Source organism: Dasypus novemcinctus, chromosome 18 (assembly GCF_030445035.2).
Source record: "Dasypus novemcinctus isolate mDasNov1 chromosome 18, mDasNov1.1.hap2, whole genome shotgun sequence".
NCBI lineage: Eukaryota > Metazoa > Chordata > Mammalia > Cingulata > Dasypodidae > Dasypus > Dasypus novemcinctus.
The window spans coordinates 21,075,250-21,087,871 of record NC_080690.1 but is presented as its reverse complement, the minus strand read 5'-3'; the positions used below and the strand labels follow the sequence as shown (position 1 = coordinate 21,087,871).

At 42.1% G+C, this 12,622-nt stretch overlaps 2 protein-coding genes across 5 annotated transcripts in view; one reads left to right on the top strand and one right to left on the bottom strand.

Annotated features, from left to right (window-relative positions):
* The window catches only part of TANGO6 (transport and golgi organization 6 homolog), a 279,753-nt gene that overhangs the window by 208,826 nt on the left and 58,305 nt on the right, over positions 1 to 12,622 (top strand). For all 4 annotated transcript variants that reach the window (XR_011646283.1, XM_058279794.2, XM_058279795.2 and 1 more), the window contains one exon: positions 11,550 to 11,701. Coding sequence is in view for 3 of the 4 variants with exons in the window: in XM_058279794.2 (XP_058135777.1) it covers positions 11,550 to 11,701 (152 nt within the window). In the remaining variant the exon portion in view is untranslated. The remainder of the gene's footprint in view (positions 1 to 11,549; positions 11,702 to 12,622) is intronic.
* On the bottom strand, positions 5,383 to 6,119 carry LOC101417866 (SPRY domain-containing protein 4-like). Its single transcript, XM_058279799.2, has one exon. The coding sequence runs from the start codon at positions 6,098 to 6,100 to the stop codon at positions 5,477 to 5,479; it is 624 nt and encodes a 207-aa protein (XP_058135782.1). The 5' UTR covers positions 6,101 to 6,119; the 3' UTR covers positions 5,383 to 5,476.

The window sequence follows — 12,622 nt, the reverse complement described above, 5'->3', positions numbered from 1 at the left end:
CATATACTTTTTGGAAGTAAATGAGGAGTTAGTAATAATAAATGAACTGACTGACTGAAGAGTAACACAGCTCAAAAAGAAATACCACACTGCCTCGAGTTTTTGTGTTTAAGCTTTGCCTGCCAGTGATCCTTGAGTCCTCTCTCATATAGCAGGATCAAAAATGGCAGCTTCCTTTCTCTCTCTCTCTCTTTCTCTTTCTGTCTCTCTCTCTCTTTCTGTCTCCATTTATATAAGACCCAGCAAGAGGGCAGAGACAACCTGAGTTACGCCTCACTGCTGAAGTCCAATCAAAAAGGTCTGACATGCACAGGAATGGGTTAGTCCAAAAACAACCTTTTTCTTTTTTAGGATTCACAGAACTTCAAGCTGTCACATTTACTTCCTCACCTTTGTGGCCTTCAGCCTAAAAGTGAAAATTGTGTTTTATTCATTTTTGTGTTCCTGGAGAATAGCATGATATCTAGCACATTGTTATGTTTTGTTGAATAAGTTACTGAATTTAATTCACCGTTAGTATTTGTTGAATACCTGGTAAGTGCAACAAAACCTCCACTTTACACCCGGACTTTCAACCTTGGGATAGTATGTTTCTGTGGCAGCAACTGACGGTAAAGCTTAAGATATCCTAGAGAGTAGATGTGGTGATTTTCCTCATTTAATAAAATCCTTCATTACTCCCTTCTAATACCGCTTAAACACCACTTACCAATTTTTTAAAATAATTACACAATTCAAAACAATTTAAAAATTGTTTTTAAAAAGTTCAAAAGCTAACAGATTATCTAGAGTCAAAAGTAGAGCTCCCCCTCCACACACATCTACACACATACCTCCTCCCTATAGATACCTCCCCCACCTGTAGGCTACTGCTCTCTCTAGAGCTAGTCTCTCTGGTGTTTATCTCTTCTCTCTTCTTATGCATTGGTATATAAAAAGTACATATATAATTTTGAAAGTTTGGTTGTAATAGTGAGAAAATTTGTATGTATTCATTTTTATTGTGTAAATGGAATGATTCTGGTTATATTAGTTTTTTTCACTTACCATTGCATTGAAGAGGTTTTTCTTTGTCAGTTCATATAAATATCGTGTTCTTTTTAATGGCTACACAGTATTCTATAATATGGGAATTCCTTGACTATTTAACCATTTCCATATTAATATTTAATTTATTTCTTATTTTTCACTATTACAATTCTGTGGTAAAATCTTTGTACATATATCCTTGTACATATGTGGATATCTCTCTAGGATTGATTTTTTTTCCTTTTAATTTCTCTCCCCTTCCCCACCCTCCCCCCAGTTGTCTGCTCTCTGTGTCCATTCACTGTGTGTTCTTCTGTATCCACTTGTATTCTTGTCAGTTGCACCAGGGAATCTATGTCTCTTTTTGTGGCATCATCTTATGTCAGCTCTCCATGTGTGCAGCACCATTCCTGGGCAGGCTGCACTTTTTTCACATTGGGCGGCTCTCCCTACGGGACGCACTCCTTGCACGTGGGGCTCCCCTACACGGGGGACACCCCTGCGTGGCACAGCATTCCTTGGGCACATCAACACTGTGCGTGGGCCAGCTCATCATATGCGTCAGGAGGCCCTGGGTTTGAACCCTGGACCTCCCATGTGGTAGGTGGACACTCTAATCATTGAGCCAAATCCGCTTCCCTCTAGGATTGATATTAAGAAATGTACATGCAGGTCAAAGTTCACAGTTTAAATTTTTATAATTATCACTGTACCAATTTAAAATCTCATCTTTTCCATTCTGAAAACAGGCTGTGGCTAACTCACCATTAATTCAATTTCTGGAGTATATGTTGGTGTTTACAGGACAAGGGGTAATGGTTTTGCTACATGTAGTGTATTAGGAACTAGGAGAAATTACTGTTTCATCCTTTTCGTCTATTGTGTGGAAAGTGCATTGTGTTCTTGACCTTGAGGATTTAAAAAGAAAACAACTTCCATCTCCTCCCCCTTCCCAAGTGACAAGTAATGAAGTTATACTCTCTAAACACCTTCTACTTGACTCAGTTACAGGTATTGCTATATAACATTGTACTTGTCAGTTTATTTATCTTTATCTGTTCATACCTACTGCCTGAACTTTGGACTCCTGAAAGGGTAAAGATTAAGTTTTATCCATTTCTGTATTCCTGGAGCATAGTATGATATGTAGCACATTGTTATATATTGTTGAATAAGTTACTGAATTTAATTCAGCATTAGTATTTGTTAAATACCTGGTAAGTGTATTAAGTCATTTACCAAATACCTGGTAAGTGACTTCTAAGAACTGATGGGGACAGAGATAAAGCAGCCAAGGTTCTACCCTCAAGGAGTTTTTAGTCTAATCAGAGAAATAGATATAAGTTTAAACTCTAGGAACTGAGGTGTTGGTGAAAAATGTGACTGAAGCCAAAGTGACTTACGTACAAAGTACTGTAGGACTTCCAAGGAGGATTTATTTAGACTAACTGGGAGGATTTAGGAAGGCTTCACAAAGGAAGTGGGATTTGAGCAGGGCCTGATAAAGACAGGTATGTGATTTTTCTATATAGGTCATCATTTTTGATGATTAAGAGAGGTGATTTTAAACATATATCAGAAACTATTTTGTTACCACATAGATAGAGTACATGTATTCTTAGGGCTACAGAAAGAGTAAAGGTAGAGTGTTCTATACTTGCATTCTGGAACTAGAGCTTCAGAGCCAAGATCAAAACAGCTTTAGTTGTTAGTAAGTCTGTGGAGGCATACAGTTTCCACATATAAAATGTAAGCTCTGGGAAGCAGATGTGACTCAAGCGATTGGGCTCCTGTCTACCATATAGGAGGGCCAGGATTCAATTCTTGGGGCCTCCTGGTGAAGGCAAGCTGGCCCGCGTGGTGAGCTGGCCCGAGCAGAGAGCTGGCCTGCAGCATGCTGGCCCGTGCGGGAGTGCCTGCCCACGCAGGAGTGCTGGCCTTCAAGGAGTGCTGGCCCGCGCGGAAAGCTGGTGCAGCAAGATGATGCAACAAAAAGAGTCACAGAGGAGAGACAATAAGAGACGGAGCAGACCAGAGAGCTGAGGTGGCACAAGAGATTGAGCACCTCTCCCCCACTCTGGAAGGTCCCAGGATCAGTTCCCAGTGCTGCCTAAAGAAAGACAAGCAGACACAGAACACATAGTGAATGGACACAGAAAGCAGACAGTGCAAAACAATGGGGGAGAGGGCGATAAATAAATCTTTTTAAAAAACTTTAGAAAATAAATAACTAAAATGTAAGCCCTGAATGTCTTAGAATACTGCTATTTCTCCCTTCTTTAAAACAAACAAAACTTCTTTTGACTCAACTTCTCCCACCAGCTACCACTCCATTTCTTTAATCTGATTTGCATCAAACCTTCTCAATGATCTGTCTCCAGTTCTTCTTCTCCCATTCTTTTTCTCTCTTTTTTTTTTTTTTTTTTAGTATTTAAACACTATTTTAATGGTCCAGGCACGATGACAACTGCATATGTTCACATACAGACCAATTTTTCTAATAATGGCAGATAAATCCCTCTCTATATAGTCAACCAAGAATTGTTATGTGGTTACAGTAAGATGACAGTTTTCTGTGCTTTGTTTTTATTTTGTTGTTGTTTGTTCTTTAGGAGGTACTGGGGATTGAACCTGGGACCTCGTACATGCTCCCCAAAACACACAGGTGTTTTTTTTTTATATATGGCTTGATTACTTTTTAAAATTTTATTTATTTTTCATTAGAGTAGTTGTTGGTTTACAGAAAAATCATGCAGAAAATGCAAAGTTTCCATATACCACCACACTGTTTTACATTAGTTTGGTATATTTGTTAAAATAGATGAGTGGTTAGGGCGCCTCCACATGGGAGGTCCACGGTTCAAACCCCAGGCCTCCTTGACCCGTGTGGAGCTGGCCCACGTGCAGTGCTGATGAAGGCAAGGAGTGCCGTGCCGTGCAGGGGTGTCCCCCATGTAGGGGAGCCCCACGCACAAGGAGTGCGCCCTATAAGGAGAGCTGCCCAGCACGAAAGAAAGTGCAGCCTGCCTGGGAATGGCACCACACACACAGAGAGCTGACAATGCAAGATGAGGCAACAAAAAGAAACACAGATTCCCATGCCGCTGACAACAACAGAAACAGACAAAGAAGAACACGTAGCAAATAAACACAGAGAACAGACAACTAGGGTGGGGGGAGGGGAGAGAAATAAATAAATCTTTTTAAAAAGTAGATGAAAGGATGTTATTATAATTGTATCATTAGCTATAGCCTATAGTTTATATCAGGGTTCACTGATAGTATTGTACAGTTCTATGCTTATTTAAAATTTTTTTTCTAGTAACATATAGACACGTAAAATTTCCCCTTTTAACCACATTCAAATATATAATTCAGTGCTATTTTTTTGTGTGTGTGTGCTCAAATAAACTTTTAATTACACAAATCATTATTTTTGGTAAACCCAGCCCTTCTGTTTCTCCCTTAGGGGTATCTAGCTACATCACCATCATAGAAGGTGGAATAAAATGGAACCACAGGGTCAGACAGGGCCCAAACAATACATATTTCACATACATACTCACCCAACCAGGTTTTCCTTAACCCCCAATACTGCATTAGGTTAAATAGGTATTCTGCTGCCAAAGGGGATGAGAGTTGGGTCTAAGCAAGACCTTAGGCCTCCCTTCTGCCTCTGAAAGTTCCAACTGTGGCAGAAATGAAGATGGAACTTCTCAAGAATAAGTAGCTTTTAGCACTAATCCCCAAGATATCCCCCAAGTGTCTCTTCCCCTTTGGTCATGATTGTAACTGGCATAATGATTGTAACGGACGGCCAGGGGTCAGAGGTGTGCAGATTAAGGCGAATGGATTCAAGGTGAGGATAGCTGCAGCTCTGAGGGGCTGAGGGGCGGTGGCATTGAGGTACTAGGGAAGGAGGGCTCTGTTCTCATTCTGAAACATTGAGTCAATAAAGCACTTACTGAGAAGCCAGAGCCCAGACTCTGTGTGTTGTAGAGAAAGGGCTAAATCACTGTACCACTCCTCCAGCTAGAGGTAGAAAGGATTTACTCTAGAGATTCAGTAGAGCCCCCAAAATAGACAGAAGTTCTATGTGGGCAAAGGGAGGGGAAGGCTTCATAGTGATGAATAAATTCAAACAAAGCTGAAAGCCAAGACCCCAGAACTGAATAGTATGAGAAAGGCCAAAGAAGCAGAGGGACTGAAGGAAGCAAGTAAGAGAAAGTACACCCATGGTAGCCTAGGGACTTGACAGTATGTCAGGGAGGGTATGGCTGTATGCCTGTATGCCTAGCTTTCACAGAGTAGACTTAAGGTATTGCACAGATAACTCTATAATGAATTGTGGGAAATAGAGGTTGCTTGGGGCAAAGTAAAAAGGCTTCAGACACTCTCAGCAGGAGGGTGACCAAGAGCATGATTTGGAACTCCAGTGATGGGCATACTAGAGGCCCTTGGGCACCTCAAGCCCTGAGTGGGTCAGCAGCTCTCCATCCCAAAGGGCAAAGGCAGGTACCACTGGGCCCCGGAAATTTGTCTGTAGCATGTGGACCACAGCGACCTGGCTCACATCCACCAGGCTCAGCTTCTGGGCCTCGTACTCCAGCAGCAGCCCCACCTTCTCTGGCTGACCGATGCCCTCAACTGGGGCTTTCTCATTGGCCAACATTGTGTGCCACTTGCGCTGGGCATAGGTGAACACCCAGGAATGATCATCAACACCGATGCAGCTATCCCGGGACATATCCATATCTGCTACTCCTATCCGGAACTGCTGGGAGCGCTTCACAGTCACCTCCCAGTAGTGCCTGCCACTGGTAACTGCTGTGTCTGCCAGCACCACTGCCCACTCGCGGAAACGCTCCACACTCAGGGCCAACTTGGTGGGTTCCAATCCCACCATGCCATATTTGACACCTGTGTCACCTTTGAAGAGTGCCAAGCTGCTGTGGGCGGTTTTTCCTTCCAGTTTGAAACTGATGCCTCTCCGGGCTTCCGCCGCGGCAATACCCAATCCTTTGGTTCTCCAGTGGTACAAAAGCAGCGAACGTGTAAAGGGCAGCACCATCTTGCACCACGTATAAACAGGGCACCTAATTCAGTGCTATTAATTACATTCAGTGTTGTACCTTTATCACCATCCATTACGAAAACTTTTCCATCACCCAAACAGAAACTGCACCAATTAAGCATTAACTCCCCATTCCCTACCCCTAGGTAACCTGTATTTTAGTTTCTGACAATAGGAATTTGATTATGCTAATATATCAGGGAGCTCATATAATATTTGTCCTTTTGTTTCTGCTTATTTCACTCAACATGACGTTGTCAAGGTTCATCAGTGTTGTAGCATGTACCAGAACTTCGTTCCCTTTTGTGGCTGAAAAATACTCCATTGTATGTATATACCACATATTGCTTCTCCAGTCATCTGTTTACAGATACCTGGATTGCTTCCATCTCTTGGCAATTGTGAATAATGCTGCTGTGAACATTGATGTGCAAATATCTGTTGAGTTCCTAATTTCAATTCTTTTGGGTATATAACTAGAAATGGGATTGCCAGGGTCATGTGGTAATTATATACTTAACTTTCTGAAGAAATGCCAAACTGTTTTCCTTGGTGGCTCCACCATTTTATATTTCTACCAACAATGAATGGGTGTTCCCATTTTGCCACATCCTCTCTGTGATGGTTAGGCTAATGTGTCAACTCGGCCAGGGAACTGTATCCAGTTGTTTGGTCAAGAAAGCACTGGGCTAATTGTAATACAAGGACATTTATGAACTTTAGTCACCAGTGAGTTTACTGCATAGACAGCTGATTATATCTACATCAGCCAGGGAGATTGCCGTCAGCAATGAGTGATGCTTTATCAAATCAGTTGAATGCATTAAAAGGGGAAATAATTTCAGCATTCAGAGAGAATTTCCCAGCTCATCTTTGGACAGCCAGCATCTCCCAGAAACTCATCAAGGACCTTCATTGAACTTTTATTTATATAACCCTCCAAGGGGTTATATAAACCCTGCACACCCTAGTGACATATTCTAATCAAAACCCTTATCTTAACATAATCAAGTAAATGTAAATCCTTTTAATTTAATACAAAGAGTGTCACACCCAGAGGAACAGACCAGTTTACAAACATAATCAATATCTCTTTTTGGAATTCATAAATAATATCAAACTGCCACATGATATATATAGGATCATGTCATCTGCAATTAGGAAAAGTTTCACTTCTTTTCCAATTTGGATGACTCTTATGTCTTTCTCTTGCCTAATTGCTGTAACTGGAACTTCCAATACAATGTGATTTGTCCTGGGTTTGTGTTTGCTCATGGGCTCAGGAATTCCCCTGTTTACAGGCATTTGAATGCTTCCTCTTCTCACTAGGAAATAGACTCTCTCTTTCTCCCAGGTGCTTTATTGTATGTTTTAAAGCAGTCCTGTTTGGCTTAATTGTTCCTTACACAGCTTTAGCTGTCTACCTGCTGCCTCTGCCTACACAGCAAAATCTGGGAGTCAAGCCAGAGTAAAGTTTCCTTGTTCAGTTTTTCAGGCTGGCACCTGATAGATTTGCACCGATATGCAGGTACCCTCATATGCACATGTGGTTTACTCTGTGCCTCCAGATAAGGGCCAGGGATCCACACTGGGAATGCAGGCTGACTCCATGCTATTCTGGGAAGGGAGTGGAGAGGGGCCTAGGAGGGCTTCATGAGCTTCTCATACTATTTTCAAGCTGCATTGTCTTGATTGGACACTGTCCCAGTTATGCAACCCTTTAACTGTTTTCCAGAGTCCTGAGGAAGATGGCTCTGTCAGTTTTTGCTAGTTATTAAAAGTCCATGTGGGATTCTCTAATAGATCAGCAAGAATCCTCCAAGTACAGAAACAATTAGTGAAGGAGGATGGTCCATTGACAGGCCCTTGATACTGATGACTGTGCTTTTGAACCTTTACTCTTGAAATGTGCCACCTGGGCCCTGAATCTCATTGGAGTTGCAGTGCCTACTCTCCAGTTCATTGGTCTCACCCAGGACAACTATCATGGAGGTGATGGTGGACAACTACCATACCAAGGAACTGAGAGAGTCTACAACTGCAAGCAAGAAAGTCCCATCCGTTGGCCCTATGGGATCACAGCCCCCTCTCAATTAGAGGAGGAATGGACATCACCATCCCAGAATCCTCAGGATTGGGGAATGAACTATGGACTGAAGTAGATTTGCTGATATTCTACTATAGATTTACTGTGATTCTAGCAGTGGAAGACATTATATCACTGATGTGGAGGCAGTGGCCTCTGGAGGTTCTGAGAGCAGGGAGAGGGAAAAACGGGAGTCATGTGGGGGCATTTTTGGGACTTGGGAATTGTCCTGAATGAGCAGGGAGAGGGAAAAACGGGAGTCATGTGGGGGCATTTTTGGGACTTTGGAATTGTCCTGAATGACATTGCAGTGACAGACAGACCATTATAAATCTTGTCATAACCTACAGAATTGTGTGGGAGAGAGTGTAAACTACAATGTAAACTTTAATCCACGCTTAGTGGCAATGCTCCAAGATATATTCATCAGTCGCGATGAATGTACCTCACTAATGAAGGATGTTGTTACTGTGGGAAAATGTGGGAGGTGCGGGGAGTGGGGCATATGGGAATTCCCTATATTTTTTATGTGACATTTGTATAATCTAACTATCTTTAAAAAAAAAAAAAAAAAGTCAGGGAAACGGACTTGGCCCAGTGGTTAGGGCGTCCATCTACTACATGGGAGGTCTGCAGTTCAAACCCCGGGCCTCCCTGACCCGTGTGGAGCTGGCCCATGCGCAGTGCTGATGCGCGCAAGGAGTGCCGTGCCACGCAGGGGTGTCCCCCGCACAGGGGAGCCCCACGTGCAAGGAGTGCGCCCTGTAAGGAGAGCCGCCCAGCGCAAGTGCAGCCTGCCCAGGAATGGCTCCGCCCATACTTCGCGTGCTGCTGATGACAACAGAAGCGGACAAAGAAACAAGACACAGCAAATAGACACAGAGAACAGACAATGGGGGGGGGGGGCGCGGGGGTTAAATAAATAAATAAATCTTTACCAAAAAAAAAAAATGTCTGTGTGGGCAAATAAAAATTAACCGAAAAAAAAAAGAAAAGAAAAAAAAGTCTGTGTAGGAATGACACCCTCACGGTCTATCAGAACTTCTTTTCCCATTCTGTTTTAAATCCACTTCTATCGTACTTCATCCCTACCATTCCTCTCAAGGTCATTAGTGACTACCTTGTTACTAAATTCAACAGTTAAATTTTAGTTCTCTTCCTACCTGACCTATCAGCCAGTTGACCATTTCCTCTCTTTGTTATACTTTCCTCCTTTAATTTCTGAGATACTCATTAATTTTCCTTCTACCTCAGTGGTCATACCTTTTCAGTCTTTGTTGGTTCCTCCTCTCCCAGACCTGTTAATGTTGAAGGGCTCCAGGGCTCAGCGCTTTTCCTTTTTCTTCTTGCTGCACTTGGCTATCATATCTAATCTCAAGGCTTTAAGTATAATCTGCCTACCAATGATTCCAAAATGTCTGTCTCCAGCCCACACTTCTCTTCAGAACTCTATATTCCTATATCTCCAGCAACATACTCCAACATGTCTAAAACTGAACTTTAAGCCTTCCTCCTCCCCCAAACCTGCTTTACTCTGCAGCTTCCTCACTTCAGTTGATAGTAACTTCATCCTTCCAGTCCCAAATGCAAGAATCCTTGGAATCATTTTTGGAGTCGACAGGATATCATGTTGGCTCTGTCTTAAGAATATATGCAAAATAAATAAGAAAGAAAGAAAAAATAAATTAAAAAAAGAATATATGCAGACTCTTTCTTACCACCTCTGCTGTTCAAGTTACTATCCTCTTTCAAGTAGATTACTGCAGTAGCAACCTAATTGCCATCCTTGCTCCCACCCAGACACAGTGCACAACACAGTAGCCAGAGTGGTCTTTTTGTACTCCTCTGTTCAAAATCCTCCAGAGACCTCTCATTTTCTAAAAAAAAAAAAGTCTAAGTCCTCACAGTGGCCTACAAGGCCCCACAAGATCTGCCCCTCCAACACCTAGCCCTGCCATTACTAATCTAACCTCATCCACTACTCTCCCATTGGGCTTCCTTGATGTTCCTCAAACGTGCAAGGGATGCTCCTCCATAGAGTGTTTGCACTAGCTATTGCTCTTCCTAGTATGCTCTTTGCCCAGAAATCCACATGGCTGACAACCTCACCTTCAAATCTCTGCTTAAATATAACATCTCAACGAGCCCTACCCTGACTACCTCTTTTAATAGTGAAGTCTGCTACCATCCTCTTTACTCTTTATTTCTCTTACCCTGCTTTTCTCCTCTTCCCTCCATAGCATTTACTACTTTCTAACATACTATAGAATTTTATTTCTCTCCTATACAGTGTAAGCTCCATGGGGGTGGGGAATCTTTGTCTCTTTTGTTAGTTGGTGTGTCCCAAGCATCTAGAACACTGTCTAGAGCATAGCAGTCCTCTCAAAAAAAAATTTTTTTTGAGATTTATTTTTTCATTTATTTCTGTCCCCTTCCCACCTCCCCCCCACCCCCAGTTGTCTGCTCTCTGTGTCTGTTTGCTCTGTTCTTCTGTGACCGCTTCTATCCTTATCATCAGCACCAGGAATCTGTGTTTTCTTTTTGTTGCGTCATCTTGTTGTGTCAGCACTCCGTGTGTGTGACACCATTCTTGGGCAGGCTGCACTTTCTTTCGTGCTGGGCGGCTCTCCTTACGGGGTGCACCCCATGTGCATGGGACTCCCCTACGTGGGGGACACCCCTGCATGACAGGGCACTCCTTGCGCGCATCAGCACTGCATATGGGCCAGCTCCATACGGGTCTAGGAGGCCCGGCGTTTGAACCACGGACCTCCCATGTGGTAGACGGACGCCCTATCCACTGGGCCAAGTCCGCTTCCCTCAAATATTTTTTGAGTGAATGAATTATAGTTCTCTCTTTGACAAGGACCAAAAATAATTTGATTGTCTTTTATTCCATTTATTCATCTGAACAGGCAGCATGATGTTAGTAGGAAAAATACTGGGCTGATGCTGGTCATAGCCTGGGGCCGTGATTGGCTATTTGTGAAAGTTTGTCAAGCTGTATCTGTATGATAAACACATTTGCTTGTATGTATATGTAAATTTTTTTAAGTTTCCCATAATCTGATCCTTTGAAGATAACATCTACTAACATCATGAATATCTTCTTCAAATATTTTATCTCATTATATAGATTTTTAAAATAAAATTGGAATTCTATTTGTATTTTCCCAAAACTACCGTGAACATTTTCCCAGGTAGTAATTCTTCTTCCAGAACCTGATTTTTAATTGTTTTACAAGCACTTTGAAAAGTATAAAGCACCCATGCAAGGTTCTCTGGTAATAACATTATTCTTCCTTTATAAAGGTAAAAATTTGTTTTAATAGATTTTTTATTTCTTCCCTTTCTCTATAGGAGACATGGTCTCAAAGTACCGAGAACCTTTGATCCACGCCTTTCTGAGGGGAGTGAGAGATCCAGATAGTGCTCACAGGGCCAGCAGCTTATCCAACCTTGGAGAACTCTGCCAGAGGCTGGACTTTCTGCTGGGCTCTGTGGTTCATGAGGTACTGCATGCTGATTCCCTTCTCTAATGTTTGTCTTCCCTTGGGCCTATGATAAAGCTTGGGACTGGGAGTCAAGATCTGTGTTTCTTTGCCAGATCTGCTACTGCCTACTTGTAAGACAGGGAGAGCCAGTCAGTTAACCTTGCTGGGCCTCATTTGCTCCACTTATTGAAAGTTATATTAATAAAAATGTTTCTGTTGCAAGTAAAAGGAAATGATCTTAGCCTACCTTAAGTAATAATAGGGGTTTATTATGAAGATATTGGAATAACTAAGAGAAATGAAGAAACCTTAAGGAAGGGCAGATGGAACTTTAGCCTTTTTTATCTTTGTTCACAGGAAAATCTCAGGTGAACTCTCCATTGGCCCTCTTTGGTCACAGGTGCCCTGTTTTCAAGGTGGGGAGGGAGGTTTTTTATCAGAAAAAGACCAAGTTCCATGTTTTTCTCACCAATTTATAACCAGTACCTGATACATAGTAGGTATTCAATAAATAATTGTTGCAAGGATGACTGGGCAACCAACATAATTGCCATACAAGGTGTTGGATCTATAAGCTCCTCCTAGTTTCATAGTTTATGATGTAATGGAATATGCATCTTGCTGTTGTCCTCTACGAATATAGAGCCTCTTAAATTTTATCTTTGACCTTGTATTCATTTAGTCATCAATATATCAATATATATGTTGAGCACCTACCATGTACCAGGACTCTGCTATAAAAAGGTGCTCCATTGACAGGAAAAGACTGGCTAATATATGGCCAGTAGACTTTTTTAAAAGATTTATTTTATTTATTTATTTCTCTCCCCACCCACCTCATTGTCTGCTCTCTGTGTCCATTCGCTGAGCATTCTTCAGTGTCCACTTGTCTTCTCTTTAGACAGTACAGGAAACCAATCCTGGGACCTTCCGGAGTAG